The sequence below is a fragment of the Microtus ochrogaster genome, unplaced genomic scaffold (genome assembly GCF_000317375.1).
Source record: "Microtus ochrogaster isolate Prairie Vole_2 unplaced genomic scaffold, MicOch1.0 UNK43, whole genome shotgun sequence".
NCBI classification, from domain to species: domain Eukaryota; kingdom Metazoa; phylum Chordata; class Mammalia; order Rodentia; family Cricetidae; genus Microtus; species Microtus ochrogaster.
Window position 1 is genome coordinate 2,983,512 of NW_004949141.1, and position 24,802 is coordinate 3,008,313.

Sequence of the window (24,802 nt, forward strand, 5' to 3'; positions counted from 1 at the left end):
AGGTGTATCCACAGAGAGTCAGAGTGATTGTGTTTGTCTGTGCATCTGTGTGTGTATAACACCAGGTGTATCCACAGAGAGTCAGAGTGATTGTGAGTGTCTGTGTAGCACCAGATTCACCCACCATCATCACACTGTTTTTCCACAGTGATGTTTAGAAAGAGACTAAAGGGTTGTATATGTAATGATATTTTACCTCTTCCTTCTCTGTTTGTTTTGTTTAGGAGATTCCTCAACAATTGAATGGGAGTGATTGTGGAATGTTTACTTGTAAATACGCAGATTATATTTCTAGGGACAAACCTATCACATTTACTCAGGTAAGTCCAGCTCCTTCTCATGCACTTATTAGTGTACTTTGGCAGTGCCTGGCACACTTCAGGCTCTTCTGACAGACAGACAGACAGACTGACTGACTGACTGACTGACTGACTGACTGACTGACTGACTGACTGACTATTGCTAAGAACCTTAGGTGAGGCCCCATTCAGAATCAGTGGTGCACATGCTCTGTCATAGGTGTGTTCTTGGACTTGACCAAAAATTGTTGATGACCAGTGGGATAATTGTGCTCGAACTCTATTTTTTGATTGGTTTATATGTATCACTGTTTTTAGCTAAAGGGAGGCATGTGAGAATAGATAACAGCTAGGGGAAAACAGGCCTTGGGAGGACTTTAACCCCAGGTCTAAGATGGAAGCATGAATGAATGGCTGTTTTCCTTTCTGGGAGATGTTTACACTTGAGAGGAAGTTCGACTGTATCAAACCTTAAACCTCTGTTGATAGTGAACTCCCAGTCTTTTTACAGCCAGAGTGAGCCCCAATTAGAAATATTCTCATCCATAGACCTCTCTGTCTCATAGCGCCTGTGTGCCAGACAAGCTGTTTCTGAGCAGCAGAACAACTAAATGCTTTGGAGGAACATGGAGTAACCACTACTGAATGCCAGCTTTCCCATCTCAGATAATCAGTAATCACTATTGATTAGTCTCAGCAGTTTTACTAGGAATAAAAGTAATGTTTTACTGAGTTTTATATGTTTTATTTTTTTGAGAGAGACAGGATTTCCTATAGCCACAGACTGGCCTGGAAATGACTATGTAGCCAAGGATGACCATGGCACTTCTCATCCTCCTGCCTCTGCCTCCTGATTGCTATGATTCCAAGTGTACACCACTGTGCATATTAGACAGTCTACTGAACTATTTCAGATAACTTAAGAATCATATGCTAAGGCTGGGCATGGTGGTACATGCCTCTAATCTCAGCCCTGGGAAAGCAGAGATTTGAGGGTCTCTGAGTCTCGGGCCAGTCTGGTTTATATAGTGAGTGACGGGCCAGCCAGGGTTACATAGTGAGAGACCTTGTCTTTAATTTAAAACAAATGGGCCAGGGGCTGGAGAGATGCCTCAGAGGTTAAGAGCATTGCATGCTCTTCCAAAGGATCCAAGTTCAATTCCCAGCAACCACATAGTGGCTCACAATCATCTGTAATGAGGTCTGGTGCCCTCTTCTACCCTGCAGGCATATATGCAAACAGAATATTGTATCCATAATAAATAAGTAAATAAATATTTAAAAAAAAAACAAATAGGCCAAAGGTGGGAACATCAATTTTTTTTTTTTTTTTAAATTTTTTGAGAGAGGGTTTCCCTGTATGGCCATGGCTATTGTGGAACTCAGAACAGTAGACCAGGCTGGCCTCAAACTCAGAGAGGTCCACCTGTGCCTGTTTCTGCCTCTGGAGTGCTTGAGATTAAAGGTGCATGTCCCTACCACCCAGCTTTTTCCTGCTTTTTAAATAAGGGTCATTTAAATTGAAACCAGTGCCTCATAAATACTAGGCAAGACCTCTACTAGCGAGCCATACTTTCATGCCCTAAGGTCACTTTTTAATATAAAAGCAAATTATTTTTTAAAAATAATGTTCGCTTAGGATGTAGAAAAGTTTCCTATTGTGCCACTTCTTGGACATTTCCATTTTGTTGCTTTTTTTTTCTTTCTTTTCTTACTATTTTTGTCATCACTCTGTAATATATGGTTCTGTATTCAGCTTTGGTTTTTCTTAACCTATAAGTACATATGTATGCACATGTAATTACACACGAATGTATGTATATAGGCTGAGTGTGGTACACTTGTAATCCTAGAACTGGGAGGCTGAGGCAGGAAAAGCTTGTGAACACAGCCGCTTAGGAGGCTGTTTAGCAAGACCCTTCTTAAGCAAGCAAACAAACACCTGTGTCAAACATGGCAGACCATGCTTGGAATCCCGCATACATAGGTGGGAAGATCAGGACAAGAAAGCCTTCCTGGCTCAAAATAAATCCCACTGTGCTTCAGAAATGTATACTTGATGTAAAATGGTCAGGCTGATGGATGTGGTGACACCTAGAGACCGTCATGCTGTGATACTGCGCACAGCGTGTGTAACACTGTTGTTTATGGGATTCTTTCAGCACCAGATGCCTCTCTTCCGGAAGAAGATGGTGTGGGAAATCCTCCATCAGCAGTTGCTGTGACAATGCCCTGCCCTGGGCCTTCTAGCTGTTGGTGGTTCTTTCATGGATGTTTCCATATACCTCATGCATTGTGGGTCAAAAAGTCCCCGTATCATTTCTATTCTCACAGGTACTGAGCTATCAAGAGTGCATGAAGGCCTCTCCACAGTAGCTCTGACTCGAGGTGTGGAGGGGCTGCTTGCAACCCTGTTTGTAAGGCTGTGCCTGCTCAGAGTCCTGGACTGTTCACCCCATAAAGAACAAATGCTAATTAATGTTTTTTGTTTTCAAGAGTTATTTCCATATGAATGTGGGAAATGCAGGACTTGTTCTATGAATTGTTGTTTCTGTATATTTGTCCGTGTGTACTCACTCACCGCTCATTTGCAAACACTGGGCAGTGCCCTTCCTCACTGCTCCTTATAATTAATGATAAATAATTTGTTTGAACTATTTATTTCTGAAAAGAATGTTAATCAGACTTGCCACTCCCTGCTGCAGAGGGACGAAGCGGGTGTTCACTAGCTTCTCTGATGCTGGAGTAGGAACTGCCGACATGGTTAAAGTTCTCTTTTGAGACTTGAAGATGCAGAAGAAATGACGATGCTGTTGTAGGGATCTGCTGCCTTTTAGAGAAGCACAGTGCGTGGAGATATGGCCAAGGAACTCAGTCTGTGCAGCCTCAGAACAGCGTGTGCTCATCTTAGAGACTTCCTTTTCTAGAACTGAAGTAGCTTGGCTTCCTCTTGAAACTGGATTCAAAGTAACTGTGACCATAAATGTTTCATCGTAGGTGTGGTTGAGTATGAACCTCACAATGGTAAAGGGCTGGCCTGAACTGTCTATTTCAGAAGATGCTCCTCAATTTATGCCTATTTTTCCTTAGAGTTTTTTAATATATATATATATATATAAAACTGAAATTAAGTTCTCGGCTCATTAGCATGCCCTACTCCAGTCCCACTGAGCCTCCGGAGAGAGATTTAGTACCTGGCTCTGAGGTTGCCCATTTTACAGTCATCTATTTTGCATATGAAAGTTTGTATTTAACTTTTTTGTTCATTAAAAATCTTACAGATGTGGTTATGCATTTTTAATTTCAGAAAGTTGGTCAGAGCATATTGCAAGACCTAGTGCCTAGTGTTGCTTTTATGATGTAATAAAAGACTGTCTGGCAGAACCTAGAATATATGCTGATAATTCCTCCTCTCTTCAACTTCCACCTTCCCAACTTGTTCTGGTACAGAAAGAAGAAATAAACTTAGCCGGGCGGTGGTGGCACATGCCTTTAATCCCAACACTCAGGAGGCAGAGGCAGGCGGATCTCTGTGAGTTCGAGGCCAGCCTGGTCTACAAGAGCTAGTTCCAGGACAGGAACTAAAAGCTACGGAGAAACCCTGTCTCGAAAATCAAAAAAAAAAAAAAAGAAATAAACTTAGAAAAGCTGTATATGTGTTAGATACAAATGTCCATATCTGCTCTTGGGGAATCCTGGGTCAGAGGTTGTAGCCATTGAAACCTGTTTTTTTCTGAGACTTGAAGTGGCCTTGGTATGGAAGCTGGGCCTGTGATGTGGACCAAAATGGCCAAGCCAACTCAAAGAGACCTGGTGGCCCAGTCAGGGCAGAACTGTTTGTGCTCCTTCCTCCGCAGACTGCACAGAGACCACTTCTTTTAGCTGTCACCCTAGGAACTGGGCCAGTGGGGCCAAGATCAGGCAGCTGGTATAACCAGAGGAGCTCAGAAGTTGGCTGTCTACTAGAAACTGGATGTTAGAATTCTGCCTGAGAGTTTATGGCCCAGACCTGCCAAGATGGTTGCATGACCTGAGCTTAATCCCCTGTACCTACCATGGAAGGAAAAAACTGACTTCCCCAAGTTGTCCCCTGACCTCCACACTTGGCCTCATGGACAGGTGCACTGTAATAATAGTAAGCAAATTTTCAAAGGAATCAAGGGTTGAGTAAGGTTTGTTTCTGCTAAGTCCCTCTGGGATGACGATTTGTTCTCCACCCAGGTGAATGATGCTATGGCTGACGGTGCATTCGAGGGACGTTCTCTGAGCTTTTCATCACTGTGCGTGCCCTTGAGAGGTATTGTTAATTCAGACAGGAAGCTGCAGAGATGGTTCAGTGGTTTAAGTTGGGTTCCCTTTTAGGCTCAGCCTAGCACCTATGTCACAGGCTCACGTCCCCCCACCTGTAATCCCAGTTCTGAGGGAATGGCGGCAGAGGACCAGACCCTGCCTCAGAGGAACAGGAGAAGTGCTAGGAGACAGCTAAGCTCCTCTTCTGGCCTTCTCACGTACTCATCCGCACGCATGTGTATGCCCACACTCAGGCATAGTAAAATAGGTGAGTGCACATGTTAAGCTACAGCTGCACTGCTCTACCTGAATTCCTGATCCAAGCTAAGATGCCACAAGGATGGTTGTCTAGGCACTGATGTGTCTCCCTTGGTACAAGGAAGTGTGTGGGCAATAGAATTGTTACAGTTGCCGGGAGGTCGTGGCGCACACCTTAAGTCCCAGCACTCAGGAAGCAGAGGCAGATGGATCTCTTGAGTTCAAGGCCAGCCAGGGCTGCACAGAGAAACCCTGTCTTGAAAAACCAAAAGAATTGTTAGTCAAACATCATGAAAAAAATAAAAATAGGTGATAAAAATAGCTATTGGTGTAACTAGAGAGCAAGTCAACAAAATTAAAGCCAATGTGTGTGTGAGTGTGTGAAATTTCAATTTGGGGACCTGAAAAAAAATGTTTCATTGTTCTGTTTAGCCCACAGTCTGTCATCTGAAAATGAGTAAATTTTAAGAAATGCATAGTGTTGGTGAGTTCTCTTTCTGCAGTCAAATGCTCTATGCTTGTGCTTTACCTGGCGTTGCGGTCGGGAGATGCTGTCCAACCATCCCTGCAGATTCTGTATTCTACCCAAGTTGATTAAGGCTGTTGGAGCCCCCTGCTCCCTCCCTCTCAAGTCCTGCACTGAACCTGAGAACTGCTGAGGGGACCTTGTGTGGGTGGGGAGTCTTCCTGAAGATACAGTAAACACCAAATACCTAAACAACTTAAGATACTGTGGTCAACCCACATATTTAAATGGCTTTATGAGCTAGTTTTGAGAAGGCCTCCATATCAAGTAAATTTTTAGACCTTATTTGTAAGGTGGAGATACATATGGCTTGCTGATTTATTATTTTTAGTAATTTAATATACCCAAGGATTTTGGGTGTGCTGTAATAGATACTAGTTTTATTTACCAATAAATTAATCTCTAAAACAAAACAAGAAAATAAAAGTAAAAGAAAAAAAAGAAAAATAAATTAATCTCTTAAGTAGCTTTTAGATTTTGTATTGAAACTCATTAATTTCTTTTATCCTATGATCAATATATGACTCACATGTACACAATTATTTTGTGAAATATGTTTCCTTTTTTGGACTGAAGAGATGGCTCAGCAGTTAAGAGCACTTGTTTTTGCAGAGGGCCGTAAATCCCAGCTTACACACTGGGCAGCTCACAATGGCCTATAGTCCTAAGTCTAGGGAGTCCAGCACCCTCTTCTGATTTCTGATTACATGGTATACACTCACTCAGACAAACATGAGATGGGACTAGCTGGGAGATGGCCCAGGGGTTAAGAGCACTCACTTGTGGCCTCAGGCTCCATTGCTCTCTTCTGGCCTTGGGCACCTGCACGCACAAACCCAGACATACAGATAATTTTTTTTTAATTGTTTTTGTTTTTTGAGACAAGGTTTCTCTGTAGCTTTGGAGCCTGTCCTGGACCTAGCTCTTGTAGACCAGGATCTCATAGAGATCCGCCAATCTCTGCCTCTCTAGTGCTGGGATTAAAGGCGTGCGCCACCACTGCCAGGCAAAATGAAAGGTTTTTAAAAGGCAGGAGGTGGGGGAAGAAAGAGGGAGGGAGGGAGCGAGGGAGGCACAGCCTGTTTCAAAATAATCCACCTAAACCTAGGGAAACAGGCTAGAAGCTTCTAGACTTGATAAGTGATTACCAGGGGCATTCACTCTGGGGTACATTGGCATTTTTTAAATATATTCAGTAGAAGTCCTATTACTTCTCTACATGGGTGATAAGACAGGAAATCAAATTGACAGGACAGCCCAACAAGCAGCTGAGTTCACTTGCTTGAACATGTTGGGGAAAGAGAGACCCAGTTTCCAAAAGTATCCTCTGAACTCTATATTGCGTGCCACACTCATATAAATTCAGATTTAGAAAGCAAGGTCCGGCTCAGGGAATGTAAGTGTGTCTTTTTCTTCCTCAAGATGCGTAGCCAACATGCACGTTTTATATGAACAAACACGTCTTTGTTCTTATTTTGTTTTGAGAAAGTTCTCTGTGACTCAGGCTCGCCAGGAACTCACTTTAAAGTGCAGACTGCCCTCAAGCCTACTGCAATCCTTCCACCTCCGCTTGCTGAGAGCTGGGATTACAGGCATGCACAGCGTTGCCTAGCTAATGTCCTAGCCTAGCATCTTTCAACTATAGGTACCGAGTCCTTGTCTCAGACTCCTATGGAACCGTTCACAGGAAACTGCCAGAACAACAGAGTTCTTGGGGGCATGCGCTTCAAATAGATAAAGAAAAGCTCTACTACCCTTGCTGCAGACACACACATACACACACTCCACATACACAGTCTCTACATGTCATGTCAAACATTACACACAAATATGGCAGTCAACATGTGATTCCTAAGTACCAGATAACATCTATAATTTCCTTTAATAATAACAATAATGTACTTACGGTAGAAAGGTAAAATACTAACAAAAGGTAAAGAATAAAAATTCTGGCCACCTCTACCACTCCACTCCACACCCAGACTCCCCACATCTTCCAGGGTCCCACAGCCAGTCCCATCACCTCTTCTGAAGTCAACCTCCAGGCGTCCATCCACAAGACCCTCTGCACTTCCTGCACCACCCCGCACCATACATCAACCCATTCATAGTTGGCCATTTCAGTGGTCCACTGGACAAAAAAATTGAATCAATTGACATCATACATCAAATAGCCTTAACATAGCTACAGAATAGTCTATCCAAACACCAAAGAAGAATATACATTCTACTAAATAGTACATGGGAGCTTTTCCAAAAAAAGGCCACATCCTGAGACGCAAATCATTGAAGTAACTTCTTATATCCTATCTGACCACAATGCAACAAAACTTAAAATTGCCCCAAAGCTACACAGAGAAACCCTATCTTAAAAAAAAAAACAAACCAAATCAAACAAAACAAAAACTTTAAAATTAATGCTGGCAGTGGTGATTCCTATCTCTAATCCCAGCTCTTGAGAGGCAAGAGGTGAATCTCTGAGTTTGAGGCCAGCCTGGTCTACAAAGTGAGTTCCAGAACAGCCAAGACTGTTTGTTATACAGAGAAACCCTGTCTCAAAAAAAAAAAAAAGTCTTATAACCAGATAGATTCAAAGAATTCTAGACATTCAAAAAAGAGTGCTGCAAACTCTTATGAAGCCAGTATCTGATACCTAAACCAGGAAAAGGCAAAACATAAAAAAAGACAGGCCAATATCCCTGATGAACATAGATTCAAAAATACCCAATAAATACAAAGAATACAGACACAGTCAAAAAGATTATCCACCAAGATGAGATTACCCTTGAAAAGCAGGGATGGTTCAACACATATAAGTTGATGAATAAACCACATAAATGGACTTAAAAACAAAAAACATGTGATCATCTCAATAGAAGCAGAAAAAAATACGTTGACAGAATCCAACATTCATGACAAAAGTACTAGCTAATATAAGGCTGGAGGGAATAAAATACAAGTAACTCACAGCCAACATCATCCTAAATGGAGAAAAGCTTGAAGCAATCCCACTGAAGTCAGGAACGAGGCAGGAATTCCCACTACCCCAACTCCTGCTCAGCATGGTGCTCGAAGCACTAGCTGCAGCAATAAGGCAAGAGAAGGAAATCAAAGGACTACAAAGAGGGAAAGAAGTCAAACTATCCCTATTTGCAGATGACGTACTATACATGACAGATCCCCAAACTCCTACCAGAAAACTTCTGGAGACAATAAGCAAATGCAGCCTTGTTGATACAGAATCAATTTGCATGAATCACTCACTTTTCTGTTGGTATTTTCTATACTAAGAACACACATACACAGAAGGTGGCTATGAACACACCTTCACAACAACCTCAAAATATGGTATCTAGGGGTAAACCTAACAACCAAGGAAGCGAAGGACCTCTACATGAAAACATAAATCCTCTGAAAAAAGAGATGGAGACACTAGAAAATGGAAAGACACCCTATGTCCATGGATTGTAGAATTAACATTGTGAAAATGACCATTCTATCAAAAGCTATTTATAGGTTTATGCAATCCCAATCAAAATCTGCATCTCACTCTTCACAGAAACAGAAAAGGGTATCCTAAAATTCATATGGAACCATGAAAGACCTTGGATAGCCAAAAGAATCCTCAGCAAAAAGAACAATGCTGGGGAGATTACAATTCCAGATCATAAGATATATTACAGAGACATAGTAATAAAAACAATATGTATTGGCACAAAAACAGGCATGTAACCAAACTGAAGACCCAAACATGAGCACACATAACTTCAGCCGTTTAATATCCGACAAAGACTCAAAAACAAACAAACAACCCAGGAAACAAGGAAGCATCTTCAACAAATGGTGCTGGGAAAACTGGATGCCAACATGCAGTGCACAAAAACTAACTCCAAACAGATCAAAGACCTTAACTTGATATCAGAAATACCCTCCATGCCATAGGTACGGGAAAGGACTTCCTGAATGGGACTCCATTTGCCCAAGAATTCATGACACTAAAAAGTTTCTGCTTTTTGTTGTTTGGAAACAAGTCCTACAATAGAGAAATGGATAACGAAAATGTGCCACATACACACTAGGAATACTAACCAGCTGGAAAGAAAAATGAAATAACTTCGCAGGAAAAAGGATGGAAATAGAAAAGACCGAATTGAGAGAGGCATCCCAGCTCCAGAGTGACAAGCACCGTGTGGTCTCTCTCATTGGAGGCTCCTAGCTGCAAACCTTCAGGTGCCAATACATAGCATATAGGAACTACAGAAACAAGGAAAGTAAAACAGAACCATTGCCAAGATAGGGAGGTCAGGGAACAAGAGGGAGGAATTTAGCCAGATACCAGGGAAACGGGAGGGGGATCCTTAGTGTCGGGGAGCAGAGTAAATACAGAAAGTGGGAGGAGAGCACGGAGAATAGAAGGATACAAGTGATTTGATGGGGGAAACGGGAAAGCAGGGCTCTTTAGGGACTGAGAGGAAGGTAAAAACAGAAGGAAGGAGGTGGCTAGAACAATAACAGTGACATCTAGACCGATGGTGTCAGTGGTGGTGCACACCTTTAGCCCCAGTGCCGGGAGGCAGAGGCAGGCGGATCTCTGTGAGTTCAAGGCCAGCCTAGTCTACAGAGTGAGTTCCAGGACAATAAGAGCTACACAGAGAAACCCTGTCTTCAAAAACAAACAACAACTAAAACAAAAAACAAAAAACAAAAAAGGACATATGAAAATGCTACAAGGAATCATACTATTATTTACAAAACCCACAATACAAGAAATTCTGTGTATAAATATACATATATATTTTAATGAACCTTTCTCATCTCAACTTTTTGCGCTAGTACAACCTAACCCTCGCAACCAGGAACACAGTGCAGTGGTTGCATGCACCGGGCATACGTAAGACCAAGACTGTTAGCAGTCATGGATAGGGGCGGGCTCATTGGGTTCTACCCGTTCCTGCTGAACTGTCTATCAGTTGTTGACAGATTCTTGGGGAGGGGAAACCATCGTCTGCAGTTGTATATTCACAGCTGAGCCCACCAGGCTACACAGGAAGCCATGGAAAGCCACGGTCACACAGAACAAAGCTAGCAGATTCTCGAGGTGAGAAATAGTTCTGTAGGGAAGATGTGGAGTAGACAAGGGTGGGAGGGAGCTAAGAGGAGATTGAGGGGGAGTGATCAGTATGCAGTAGACTATCAAAGGACAAGCAATAATTTACAAAAACCTTGATCCTTGATTCATCCTTGAGGACTGGCTCAGAGGTTAAGAGCACTGACTGTTCTTCCAGAGGTCCTGAGTTCAATTCCCAGTAACCACATGGTGGCTCACAGCCATCTATAATCATATCTGATGCCAACAGATACATAATGAATAAATAATTAAACTTAAAAAAAATTCATCCTCAAACTGAGTAGAAGACACACCTGAAACTGGATTGACTTCAGAATTTTTGTTTCACAATGCTTTGGGGCAATTATAGTCAATTTTATCCGAAAAAAACTGGAATATATTTATATGTGTGTATACATATATATATACATATATATTTTGAAAAATATATTTAACCTTATTTTTCAGAACAGTTAATTCTGGGAACCATAGGTATAGGTGATCATTTGATTTTACTTTTCATTTTGAGACAGTCTCATAGGATGATCCAAGCAGGTCTTGAACATGTGAGTCTTCTGGCGCCATTAATGGGGCCAAGCTAAATCTTTGTTTTTTAAAAAAGACTTTTTCTGTACATTGGGGTTTTGTCTGATGTCTGAGGATGCCAGATTCCTTGGAACCAGAGTTATGGACAGTTGTGAGCTGCCATATGGGTGCTAGGAATAGAACCCAGGTCCTTTGGAAGAATAGCCAATCCCCAAGCCATTGTACAGCTGAGCCATCTCTCTGCCTCTACGTCTATTTTTAAATGGTTATAGTGTGGTACTGGTTTCTGACGTGTATGTGTGCGTGTATGTGTATATATGTATCTATGTGTGTGTATGTATCTGTGTGTGTGTGTGTGTGTGTTACGCACGCTAAAGGCCACCATCATGGTGGCTTGGGTAAGCCAATATTCTCTGTAGCACTGATTTGCCTTAGGCAGTCCAACACTTGAGTCAGTAGCTTCTCAGAGCCCAGTGTTATCCTTTAACACCTTCCTACCCAGCATAGCAGTGAACACCAACAGTCCCAGCACGCGGGAGGCTGGGCCAGGGCTGCTGTGAGTCTCCAGGCAGCACACTGCACATCAGGTACCATGTCAGCCAGGATGACACACAGGAAAACAGAAAAGCAAGCAAACCAAACCCCACTTTGCTTCTGTGTTCCTGCTGGCTATGCCAGTACCCACCTCTACACCTTCCACTGGGGGAAGTGGAGAGTTCCTCCAAGAGATGGTGGCCATCAGCAGACAGCCTGGCCCTGGAGGTTCATCCCTTCATGCTGTTCCAATTTGCTGTGTATTGCTAGTATCTACTGCTGAGCCACACTCCTACACTCCTATTTCAGCCTTGCTCAGCCTAGAACTCGACAATGGTGAATTCTGTTTTACTTTTGGTTAAGACAGGATTTCGCTGTGTAACAACCCTAGCAGTTCTGGAACTCGCTTTGCAGACCAAGCTGGCCTCAAACTCTGCCTCTGAGTGCTGGGGTTAAAGGTGTGCACCACCGTGCCCATGTTTTACACATTTTTAAGCTTTCAATTAGAAGATGGTTAACTCAGCAGTTCTCAACCTATGGGTAGCGACCCCTGGTTTATTTTTTAAGCCTTTCGCAGGGGTCATGGTAGACCATTGGAAAGCAGTTTACATTATGACTCATAACTAGCAAACTTATAATTATAGTTATGAAGCAGCAACGAGATAATTCTATGGTCGGGGGTCACAACATTGAGGAAGGCTGAGAGCCTCTGCCCTTGAGCTGGCTGAGGATTCATCTCAGCAGGCCAATCAGGCTGCCCTCTAGGCCTATAGATCTGCACCCGAGTCATCCAAAGGCTAAAACACACGCCCCGCCTCCCACAAGCTGTCACCCCATGTGGTGTGTTTCCCACAAGCCCCCGGTGAACCACTGACTCATCCAGTTCCCCGCCCCCAACCGTGTGAAAAAGGAGCTGCTCAGGTCCCAACTGTCCAATTGTTCAATAAATAAGACACCAGGATGCCAGACTCTTGTTAGCTTGGATATATTTTTCTTTTTCTTTTTTTGTCAAAGAACACTGTTTGCAGTAGAGGAAACCGGCATTGCAGTCTGGTGGTGTCTTTCTTGGCTTCTTCACATAACCAGGCCGTGGTCATCCTTCAGCACAAAAGCCCTCATGGCACGCACCCTATTGAAATTCAGGACGGCTCCAATATTCTCTCTCTGTTTTTGTCATTTTTAAAAAATAAACATTTTTAGATGTGTCCACAAGAAGGCCACGCAGGCTCTTGGCCAGCGGAAGACGAGCCAGCCCGGCAGCCGCACACTTGGGCTGCCGCCTGCTCCAGGCTGGCAGTTGAAAGCTTTTTCTTTTCCAACTCATTTTTATTACAAAAATAAAAAATGCTCCAACTATCAGTTTTACAAAATCTCTAAGGGAAACACAAGAGCGAGGTGCTGAGGTAAAAAAACACCTGAGGTAGCTTTATTTGTGTGTTTTTCTCATTTAAAAAAAAAAATCTGTGAATTTAACGCCCTGGGCCAACAACCTTGTATAAATTGCTATTTTCCTGCACTTTCAATTTTTAAAGGAAGAAATAATTTCACTAAATGTTGATGGCTTATATACCAAAATGTAGAAAGACAAAGTACATTCTTTCTTTCTGGAACATTCCTTTGTTTGGTTGGCTGGCTGGTTTGGAGGGTTCCCGTTTTCCTCTTCTAGAGGCTCGGACAAGTGCCATCGACTCTTGTTCGCTTGAGTAACCAGGGGCAAGCTGAAGCTGGTTCCTGTGTTTCGCAATGGTTCCTTTAATGTGACGTGGTACTCAGTGCACTGCTTTGCCTGGGGGTGGGAGGGCGTGCATAGATATGGGGTAGGGACAGAAAAAGATGAAGGAATTCAAAGAATGGCAGGTAAAGAAGGGAGAGGAAGGTAGGGGAGGGAGATAAACACAGAGACAGAAATATATAGCAGTATGCAAAAAAACCAGTTTAAAACCCGTGCTGCAGAGAAATGGGTGTATGGGATAAACAGGTGACAAGGGCTGGGCCCCTCCTCAGGGACGGTATCCCTTCTGTTGATAGACACAGGTGACCCACAACTGCCGTTAAGTGTCCTTGACGAGATTCCCTCCAAGTGAATTTTGTGTGGGTGGCTCAAAGTTTCTTTCACTACCTATGGTCCTCACCAAGACTTGATTCTTTGAAGTCTAGAAAAGCCTGCTTTCTCTTCAACAGAAAACAAAATTAATAACTGAGTAAAAATTGGAGTGAGTTGGGTTACTTGATATATTATTTCTAAAATATATTAATGCTGCAGGCGCCCTGTGTAACCCACAGGCCACATTATCTTAACATCTTCCCCTTCTAGTATGTACAGCCATGTACAGAGACACTTTCCACAACGAAGAAAAGGCTACGGAGGTTTGCCTCGCTTTGAGCATGTTCACCTATGTTAGTTCAACTGGAAGGGACAGCGTCCTGGGAGCTGAGGAGGGAGCTGAGTGGATGGGCAGTGGATGACGGAAAGCCTGCAGAAGCCAGGGGAAGCTGGGCGCAGGCCAAATGGTGTTCCTGGGGAACCCGGCCCTCCCTCGGCCTCCTGGATCCCAGGATGTGTGGGGGTCTGCAGGCCCTGGCTGCTCTACAGACTTCTCACTCCTCAGGATGGTCTTTGGTTTGCTCCCGATCTGCTGGCTGTTTGGTCTCGTCTGTCAGGTGTTGGGAGGGTTACATTCATCGGTTGTTTGCTGGCGCCTGGGGGGGCCTCACTTGCTGCGCTGTGAGGCGACTCCCTGAGGGTATTTCTGCTCCTGCTGCTTCACCTGCTGGACAATTTCCCTGATCTTGCGTTGCGCAGTCTGCAGCAAAGAGAGGGAGGGGAGGGCACAGGGAAGAGACAATCCCAGTTCTGGGGCCCACAGGAAACCAGCTGGGACGGCACAGGGAAGAGACAATCCCAGTTCTGGGGCCCACAGGAAACCAGCTGGGACTTGGGAAAAGAGAGAGGAGTCCTCAGACCAATCTCACCTCCCCCAGGTCCCCAGCACCACACCCAACAGCCAGGGGAAGTATTCCTCTGGGCGCAAGATGGGGTGGGGGAAGAGGAAGGAGGGTACAACGGGGTGGGAGGGGGAGGAACTAGCAGCTTCTAATTCCCAGTGAGCAGTCGGGCTAGAGAGCAGCTGTAGGGTCCAGTGACCACTGATGGGGGAGGGGTGTGAGCTGAAGGCCCTCTCCTCACACCTGAGCTCTGCTGCGCCCCTTCCTTTCCCAGAGCACTAGACAGATCAGCAGAGACTAGAGCCCTGCCAGAGCCCGGAGGAGCTGGAGTTCCGACCCTGACCCGCAGCTCCCAAGGCCACAGGAGAGCAACTGAGAGTCAGATCAAGCGGGAGACCACAGACTGCCCTTCTCCCTTGCTTACATGAGGATCACAGTTGCCCTCTCTCTAAAACCCACCCAGCAAAAAGGCATCGAGACAACCAGGTCACATGTCACTGCAGGGCTGGCTTCTCTGAGTGCAGGGCTACAGTGATGGGGTCTTCTAAGGAGGTGGGGAAGACAGCAACAGAACACTCGGGCCCCACTGTGAGCAGTTAACCTTCCGCAGTGAAACCTGGCCACCTGGTTGCCCTGCTGGGGACCTGCTGGACATGTGGCTCCTCGGAGGAAGGCTGGGAGGGCAAAGGGATGCTAAATTCCCAACTCTAGCATGCCAGGAGCCTTGCACCAACAGTTTCCAGTCCCTGAGGTCAGGGGCTCTGCAGGGGCTCAGGTATATGGCCACTTGACACAGATATAGTATGTGAACTAGCAGAGAGCGGGCAGGAGACAGGCCCTCACAGAATAGTACCTGGCTAGCAAAAAAATGCCCGATAATTCTGACGATCACTTCCGCATTTTCATCTGGCGTTTGGTCACGAGGCACAATAACTTCTGCACTGGTCAAGTTCTGCAGCTCGTTTACCTGGAAAGGCAGAAAACTGAGAGAGGCCAAGAGCACCCCACATCCCAGTAAAGCCAATACGTGGTCTGTGGAGGGAGACACTCTAGGGATGTGGGGGAAGGGGAGGTAGGGAGGCTGAATCTTCTTTCCATAGTGATATTTTATTTGTGTTTTAATAAATAAAGCTTGCCTGAAGATCAGAAGCTGGGTGGTGGTGGCGCATGCCTTTAATCCCAACAGGGAGGCAGAGGCAGGTGGATCTCTGTGAGTTCAAGGCCAGCCTGGTCTAAAGAGCAAGTTCCAGGGCAGGCTCCCAAGCTACACAGAGAAACCCTATCTCAAAAAGCAAAAATAAATAAATAAATAAGTAAGTAAGTAAAAATTTCTCATCCTATTGCTCAGCCAACTTCCCTAGAGTAGACAGCCAGACTTGAGAAAGAACCAGAAAACGGGAGAGCGAGAGGGCCCCTGGAGATGTCTCTCAGGAGAGAACACAGGGCAGAGTTACAGTCTCGGAACTTGGAAACCAGGTAGAGAGTGGTCTCAAATGGGTCCTATCTGCTACATGCGGATGTGTATGTGGCCTTCTTGTCTTTCAGATAAAAACAGGGCTAGGTGGCACAGCACTCAATAGAGCAAGTGTGACCCCATGGGATTAGGCCCTGCTGGTGACATCTCTGCCCTCGGAATCCCCATGCCTCATTCATCCTGCCCCTGTCAGAACCCAAGTGTGTCATCACAAGGCCCTCATACATGTTGAGAACGAACAAAAGAGCTCGTGAGGATCTGAGGGTCGTCAGGCCTGGCCCGGACAGGGAACTCATCCAGGCGAAGGGACTTGAGTGGGGAGCTGACTTACGGTTTTCCCCCCTTTGCCAATCACCCGGCCAGCTGTCGACGAAGGAACTCGGATGTGGGCTTCCAGCTTCACCTCTTCTTTGGGATTAAAGAAATTTTCTTCTTTCAGCTTCCCAAAGATCCGTCCCTGAGCCTGAGAACAAGATGACTGGTGAGGGCTAGCTGCCGGCCACACTGCTTTGTGGGGGCTGTGCAGGAACCAGGAGTCTCAGTGACGGGATGTGTGGTCTCTCCTCCGGGCACCCGGGCAGCTACACAGCCACTCAGTCCTTACAGAGCTGGGATGCTCGTGCGCTGAACAACCTCACTCTACCGGAATCTGGACACACTGCCAAGCCTCTTGGTTTGCATGCGATTACTCCCTCTAGGGAATGTGTTTCTTGGCTGGGAGCAACTGGCAAGCCACTAAGACTGCATCCTTATTTCCATATCCCCAGCACCTGTAGCATTTGGTTGGCTGAATTTGTTCAAGGCATTCTTAACTCCCCTCCACTGTCTGCTCACTTCTCTGGTCATCGAAGGAGGTAAGCAGATGGTGACAGCATTTGCTGGGTCTAAACATGCTGCTGGTTTTGTTTGTTTTTGTGGTGCTGGGAATCGAACTCTCGACCCTGCACCTGGTAGTGAAGTCATTACTTCAGGATTGTACTTGGTAGTCAATGTGTGGGCCCATCACCACCATCCAGAATATTCAGGATCCTCCCCCCATTACCCAGCACTGGCGCAAGCCTGTAATACCCAGTTTCTCAGGAGGCTGAAGAAAAGAACTGCAGGCTAAGGCCAACCTGAGCAATTTAGGGAGACCCTGTATCAAAATTTTTAAAGAATTGGGAGAGGGTTAGGAATGTGGCTCAGGGGCTGAGAGTTTGCTGCCCCCTATGTGTGAGCCCTGGGCTCAATTCCCAGGACTGGCCTATAAGCAGCTAGCTGCCACCACCATACAGTTCAGCTCCCAGGACTGGCCTATCAGCAGCTAGCTGCCACCCCTTCTTGCGTATGCGGAACCATGGCCTACAAGCTCTTGTTTCTCCAGGTTCATCCCTTGGTAGCATGCATTGGGTAAATCATTCTTTTTTGTGTCAAAATAATATTCCCTTGTGTGGGTATACCACGTTTGTCCGTTCATTTTCTAGCTGAAGGCTTCTGATTCCTTATGACTTCAATTATTAAGGGCTGAACTCTTATAAATCAATACACGTTTCCAACTTCTTGAAATTCAAGTTTTAATGTTCCTAGAGGAACAACATCAGAAACAAAGCAAAGCTTCCTATAGAGGAACTTTCCAGTGCTACCAGAATTCTCTTGCAGGCTGCCAGAGTACCCACTACAAAAAGCTTCTCCTCGGCATCCATGTTAACACCCACGGCTGAGGGGGACCCAAGCCACCCAATCATGCTGGAGGTACTACCACCCGACTGAGCACCTACAGACGACCCACCTCTCCGTAGACAGAAGGCAGAGCACAGAGGAGCAATGAGGACCCGGAGGGGAGATGGACACGAGGCCGCCACAGGCGAACCTCAACACCAGCATGGTCTTTGGCACTGACCTTGAACTGGGCTTCAGGTGGCCCGGTGATGATGACCATCCTTTCGCTGACATCCGGACCTTCTGCCGGAGCTATCTGCAGTTCGAGAAAAGGAATACGCTGAGGCCGAGCCCCTCTGCTTGTCTGAGAGCATGCTCACACCAGCTGATGACAAGGCTTCCGCCTTCAAGCTCCACACTTGACAGACACAGTGCCACTTCTGCCCTGAGTCTCAGGAAGTCGTGACCTTAATCCTCGGTATCAAATATGAATCTTTGGCCACCCAGGGCAGGGCAGGGCAGATCACAGCTACTGCCTGTCCCTGCAGTGAGCCCCCTTCAGCAATTTGCCTCTTACCCCAGTCAAGTCCTGTGAGATAAGGGGCTCTGCCAATCCCCGGGTCTAGAGGGAAGGAGGGTTAGTCCACGCCGTCTGACCAGTAGAGCTGCAGGAAAGGTTAGCCTGGCTCTAACGCTCAGTTCGCAGAGGAACCAGCCGTAAGTGACAAGGAGGAAGAGCAGGTATGGCTGTCATTGAGTGACGTCTCCCTGGTTCTGGTCATGGCTCTGCAAACCCTTCTCCTGTGCACGTCCCCACTCATCAGTGGCGCACGGGAGGGCTGAGCCAGCTAGCTTTTAATCCCGTGAGATTACAAACAAGGACCTCACCAATAATTTGGCTGGAGGTCTGTGGTGGTCTAAGAACGGCCTGCCGTAGGTTCATATATTTGAATGCTTAAGGAGCGGCAGCTTCAGTCATGTGATTCCGGCTTTAGAATCAAGGATACAAAGGGGCTGGAGAGATGGCTCAGTGGTTAAGAGCATTGCCTGCTCTTCCAAAGGTCCTGAGTTCAATTCCCAGCAACCACATGGTGGCTCACAACCATCTGTAATGAGGTCTGGTGCCCTCTTCTGGCCTGCAGGCATACACAGACAGAATATTGTATACATAATAAATATTTTAAAAGAAAGGATACAAGACAGGTGTTGGGAAATTTCCCTCTGTGACTAAGTTACAGAGACCAAGCAAGTGCCAGGGCCCAGAAGCTGTGCAGGCGAAGCCTGGATCACCTTGGAGTCCTCAAGATGTTGGGGACGCCAGAGGAGAGCTACTAACAGGTGTAGAACCAGTCCAAGAGAGACAAGCTGACATCAGACGTGGAGATGCAGAGTTCGGAGTTTGCCCAGTTTGCTTTGGTCCGGTATTTCCTCACTATGCCTCTTTTCCTCCCTTTGCTGCATCACTGTGAAGTATGTGATCTGCTTTTGATTTTGGTTTTATAGGGGATTACAGTTAAGAGACTGCTGTGAGTCTTTGGAGTGTTATACAGTGTTGACGCTGTGATAGACTATGAGGACTTTTGAAGTTGGACTGAATGCATTTTTGGCATTATGCTATGGCTGCACGTCTATGGGGGCAGGGAGTGGAATGTGGTGGTCCGAAAATGAATGGCCCCCAGAGGCTCCTATCTGAATACTTAGGGAGTGGAACATCGGTAGAACACTGGCTAAGACATTTTTATATTATTACATTCATTACATTTTCCTCCCAGCACATTCTGACTTACTTAAAAAAAAATCTTTAAAGAAGAAGAGGAAGGAGGAGGAGGAGACAACAAAACCGAGCTGGACCTGGCAGTTCATGTCAGTAGTTCCAGCTACCGAGGAGGCCAAGATGACAGGATCATTTGAGACTAGATGTTGAAGGTTAGCTGGACAACACAGACACAAGACTCTCGTCTCAAAAACAAGTAAGCTAAAACTCAATCATCAGATCACTGCAAAATTAAATGTAATTCAAAGTAAAAAGAAAGGAAAGTGCAGCAGGAACCTAAGGGTGAGCCAGGAGCTACAGGCAAGCACACCACACACCGTGCGAGGCCTGACATAGTTCTCAACTCTCAGCTCCTCAGAGCATTGCACAGCCGAGCACAGCGAGAACAGCTGCAAACCACACTCCCGAGATGGAAGCAGGAGAATCAGGACCTCAAAGCCATTGTAGGCTCCACAGGGAAGCTTGCAAGTAGCCGAGGCTATGAGACCATGACTCCCAAGCAAGCAAGTAAACAAACCAAAGAGGAGGAACAGAGTCTGTTACAGGGCCGCTCAGGCAGAAGGAACCCAGGGTCAGGGAGGTTCCTTTCCACTGCTGTGTGAGCATACTGTCTCCAAAGCTCAGAGGAATGATTCTGTTTTCACCCATCTAGGCTCTAAACAAGGGTCTCCCCCAGGACCTCAGGGTCCAGTGCTGAGTCCCAGATTTCTTGGGAACACTCATCCACAGCATGTTGGTACCTGCACTGATCTAGAAAGAGGGGCCCCTTCATCAAGGCCTCTGAAGACTCCTCTGGCCTTGACTACTTACTCTGTGCCATGAGGACAGATGGGAGCCACAGGTAAAGAATAGGGAAGCTCAAGGACCGTGGCAGGAAGTTATTTCTGGATGGCAGTCACAGTCTGTCCAGGGGATGGAGGCTGGGATGGGCTGGCCCTGCGGCAGGTGGCAGGAAGCCCTGTCAACTTCAAGATCCAATGCCGCACTAAGTCCTTAACTGGGAATGCTGTGGAGTGATGTCTAATGGACTAGTCACCTCTGTGCCTGAACTCCTCCTGCCCCTCTGCATTTCCCTGAAGGTGCTAACTGGGAATGATCAGTAGGGTTGCTATGGGAGAAGGCAGTCATGGAGCAGAAACAGGACAATCACACTCTAGTTCTGTGGCCTTGGGTGGACAGTCAGACTTCCTGGGCTCCATTTCTCGCAAGCATTAGCAGGTGGAGAAATTACTGCTGTGGTCAGCCATAGGAGATGCTTAGGACCCTAGAAGTCAATGGGATTTAATCTATCCAAGAGCTAGGCTGGCTTAGGCTTCATTTAGTCCCTATTGTCTCCATGGCTCACTTTCCCCAATAAAGTGGGGCAGGGGTGAAAGGGCCCCACAAAGCTCTTTAGTCCAAACTGTCTGTGGTCCTTCAGCATTCCTGACCACAGCACTGAGCACCAGCAAAGATCTTCTGGGTGCAGCCAGCCTGTTCTCATCCTCGCTTTCTCCATCAGCTAGGCCAGGATGCAGCCTGTGTCAAGCCACTGGGCACAGTGTGAGCAGACCCCACGCCCACATGGCAGCCACCCTGGTCTAGGCTTCACCCAGTTCGAATGTGAGTCTCTAACTGCAGAGACAGATGCAGTCTGAGAGTCCAGCATGGTGCAACTCTTCCCCGGTGGCACCGCAGTTCTCATTCTGCACAATTCAGAAAGTTTTTTGTTGTCGTTGTTTTGTTTTCCCTGCCATACTTTCTATGGGAGAAATTCCAGCTCTCAGGGAGAAGGTGTAAGTATTCTTTCTCTCCAAGTCATGAAACTTGTTTTCGTAATTCTGGGTTGTCTTATAGTAGTGAATTATTTTCCATAGCAATGGCAAGTATTCCATGGGGTTTGCAGCGTCTCAGCGGAGCTGACAGCTGGGCTTGAGGCAGGCCCGTGGCAAACTATCCCTGACAACAAGGGAGGCAGAATCCGGGACTAACTGCAGCCACTTCTGCACACAATTTTACAAAGCAAGAGGACTTCCCTAGCCTTTTGCTCAGTCCTAGTCTCTTAACAGGTGATGCTATCAGCCCCATCTGTGATTTTTATCAGCACTTTCCAGAAAGCTCTTCCTCCCATTCCTCTTCTCACAGTCTGTAAATCCTTGAAGCACGGACTAACAGCAGCTCGGATGTGCTGAGTGCTAAGCACAAATGCTCATTCCACTTGAGCACACGCCCTTAGCTTGGGATAAATCTTCAGCCTTCTTTTATCTTCTTGGGAAGAGCGGACAATGCTAATCCCCGGAGGACGCGGTTTGGTCATTACTTGTAGCTTTCTTCTGACTTAGTTGTTTGGTCGAAAGGAAAGGACTAAGATGAAGAATGGGAGCAGATTCTGTCTCTGGGCAGGGGAGGGAGGTTGTAAGAATTGTCTGGCATGGACAAGAGGAGGACCATGGGGACAGGCAGCTGACGGCAAGAATCTTACCTTGATGGAGGCTCCAGCAAATCGAGCCAGCTGTTTGATGTGCGCCCCCTTTTTCCCGATGATAGCACCCACAGCCTGGGTTGGGATGAAGAGATTCACAGTCTCCTGCTCTGGGTACTAGAAAAGAACATGTGTACAACTGTCCCTCTAACCTGGCACCTCATGGCCCAGCCAAGTAACCCTGAGAGTACCAGAACGGTACTCACTACCCGGGGAGACGGCCAGAGACGGCCAACCCGGCACGTTTGATCTTTGTGTGGCCTGGTACTCTGGATATGAACCCAAGCGGGACAGCATGAGCCTACAAGCACCTGAGCAACCGTGTTTGCTGGGCACAAGCATCCGCCCTTTCCTGGGTTCTCTGACATACACAGATTTAATGCACACGTTTCCTGTGCCTTCATTCAAGAACCAAAATGGTTATTTTGTGACAGTGTGGTGGATTAAAAAGTGCTTATCAGCCGGGCGGTGGTGGCGCACGCCTTTAATCCCAGCACTCGGGAGGCAGAGGCAGGCGGATCTCTGTGAGTTCGAGACCAGCGCCTGGTCTACAAGAGCTAGTTCCAGGACAGGCTCCAAAACCACAGAGCAACCCTGTCTCGAAAAACCAAAAAAAAAAAAGTGCTTATCATGGGGCTGGAGAGATGGCTCAGAGGTTAAGAGCATTGCCTGCTCTTCCAAAGGTCCTGAGTTCAATTCCCAGCAACCACATGGTGGTTCACAACCATATGTAATGAGGTCTGGTGCTCTCTTCTGGCCTTCAGGCATACACGCAGACAGAATATTGTATACATAATAAATAAATAAATAATTTTTTTTTTTAAAAGTGCTTATCATGCAAGCCTGATGACCCAAGTTCAATCCCTGAAACCTGCCGTGGAAGGAGATAAGCTGGCCTCACTTCCACATGGTGCCATGGCTCATTATAGCCTACATATATACATGAAACAGTAAAAATTTATTAAACACACCTGGCCACAGACAGAGACAGTTGTCCAGTCTGTTCTATCACTAGGACTACCAATTCACAAGGAGACTCACCCTGCTGTGCCGAGGCCCCATGAGGGAGGTGGGCAAGCCACCTTTCCCTGGAAACCCCGAGGAACGACAGAGGCTCCTGGGCTAGGCTGCCAATGCTTCTTATGGGAATGATGTTGTCTTCAGTTATTAGACTTTTAAGAATTCCAGCAAAATGAGAAAAAAAAAGTCTGGTGTGGTGTAAGCCTATGCACATGTTCATGAGTATACATACATGTTGGAGACCAGAGGCTGACGCTGGTGTCTTTCTCGGTCACTCTCTACCTTAGTTTTGACAGAGTAGCCCATGGAACCTAGGCTTGCTGATCTAGCTAGACTACCTGGCCAGTGAGACCCAGGGATCCTGCCACCACTTCCTCAGCACGAGGTGCACCCCACAACACCTGGCTTTTATGTGGGTGCTTAGGATTTGAACTCGGGTCCTCATGCTTGGATGGCAAGTACTTTGTCAGTGGAACCACATCCCCTGCCTACTGCAAACTTTTCTTTAGCTTAGTAGTATTTCCTGACTGGTTTTCTTTCTATTGTGTTTTTAATATAATTTTAAAAAGTGTGTGTGTGTGTGTGTGTGTGTGTGTGTGTGTGTGTGTGTGCGCGTGCGTGTATCTACGTAAGCACAGGTGCCTACAAAAGCTAGAGACACTGGATCCCCTGGAGCTGGAGTTACCAGTGACTGTGAGCCACCTGGAGTGGGTGCTGGGAACTCCAGCCCCATTAGAGCAGTGTGCGCTCTCAATGACTGAGTCATAGCTCTAGGCTCTTGTTCTTTAAGTTAGGACTTTACTCTGTATGTAGCTTAGTCTGGCGTGAAAGTCACTACTACACAGCCCAGGCTGACCTCAAACTCTCAATCCTCCCACCTCGCTCTCGCAGTACTTAGGATTACCGAAGAGGCTCTGCACTGAGTGTGAAGCAGGGTGGCTTGCTGCATCACTCCTGCGACAGTCTAGAGTCACAGCAGAGAATACTGTGACCATTCACAGGCCTGTTCATCAGGGGCTACGTGGGGCCGGGCCATGGAGCAGGAAGAAGGGTGGCTGGGGCACATGCGAGGGGCACTTACAGAGTGATGATGCGGGAACGGGCCGAAATGGTGGTGAGGGTACAGACTGGAGAAGTATCCGGAGTGGGTCTGCATACAAACGAGGCAGTCAGTGAGTCGGCTGTCTGTTCCGTGCAGCACACACGCTCTGCGAGCCAGCAACACTGTCACATCTACAACGTGTACCTCTGTGTTCCTAATCTCTGAACCCTTGGCAAGGTGTCACCTGGTTGCAACAGGCCCTGGGAATGCAGCTTCTAAGAAAAGCCTTGCTCTCTCTAGTTCAGCCCACTCACGCTATCACTGCTCTGACCCACCTTTTGGTGCCGACAGGGCTAGTGGCTCCTACATTATGGGAGAATTACAAGTTGTACATTATAAACAACAGAGATCTCTGGGGACAAAAGCCAAGAATTATTCAGAACAAGCGAATGTGATCCAGGGAAGACAGACCAGTTAGCAGCAGAGATCAGAAGGAATAGAAACTCAGTTTGGAGAAACTGAAAGTGAAGGTAAGAGAAAGGAGCCAGACAGATAAAGACATTGTGTGCAGATGTGAGGAGGGGAGGAGCTGGAGGGCAGATGTGGGGAGGGGAAGGGAAGAGTGGGAGGGCAGATACAGAGAGGAGAACAGATGCGGGAAGGGGAGGAGCGGGAGGGCAGATGCGGGGAGGGGAGGAGCGGGAGGGCAGATGTGGGGAGGGGAGGAGCGGGAGGGCAGATGTGGGGAGGGGAGGAGCGGGAGGGCAGATGTGGGAAGGGGAGAAGCGGGAGGGCAGATGTGGGGAGGGGAGGAGCGGGAGGGCAGATGTGGGGAGGGGAGAAGCGGGAGGGCAGATGTGGGGAGGGGAGGAGCTGGAGGGCAGATG

General features: G+C 46.7%; 2 protein-coding genes across 3 annotated transcripts in view; one reads left to right on the top strand and one right to left on the bottom strand.

The window, feature by feature from the left end:
- Senp2 (SUMO specific peptidase 2) overlaps window positions 1-3,808 on the top strand; it is a 45,905-nt gene extending 42,097 nt beyond the window's left edge. For both annotated transcript variants that reach the window (XM_013354410.2, XM_005368980.3), the window contains exons 16-17: window positions 225-320; window positions 2,462-3,808. In XM_013354410.2, coding sequence (XP_013209864.1) covers window positions 225-320; window positions 2,462-2,524 — 159 coding nt within the window. In that variant the 3' untranslated portion in view covers window positions 2,525-3,808. The remainder of the gene's footprint in view (window positions 1-224; window positions 321-2,461) is intronic.
- An 8,736-nt stretch (window positions 3,809-12,544) lies between these two features.
- The window catches only part of Igf2bp2 (insulin like growth factor 2 mRNA binding protein 2), a 133,102-nt gene continuing 120,844 nt past the window's right edge, over window positions 12,545-24,802 (bottom strand). The window contains exons 11-16 of the mRNA XM_005368981.2: window positions 23,955-24,023; window positions 21,854-21,970; window positions 17,860-17,934; window positions 16,312-16,443; window positions 15,360-15,473; window positions 12,545-14,364 (exon numbers count right to left, since the gene is read on the bottom strand). Of these exons, the coding sequence (XP_005369038.1) occupies window positions 14,272-14,364; window positions 15,360-15,473; window positions 16,312-16,443; window positions 17,860-17,934; window positions 21,854-21,970; window positions 23,955-24,023 (600 nt within the window). The 3' untranslated portion in view covers window positions 12,545-14,271. The remainder of the gene's footprint in view (window positions 14,365-15,359; window positions 15,474-16,311; window positions 16,444-17,859; window positions 17,935-21,853; window positions 21,971-23,954; window positions 24,024-24,802) is intronic.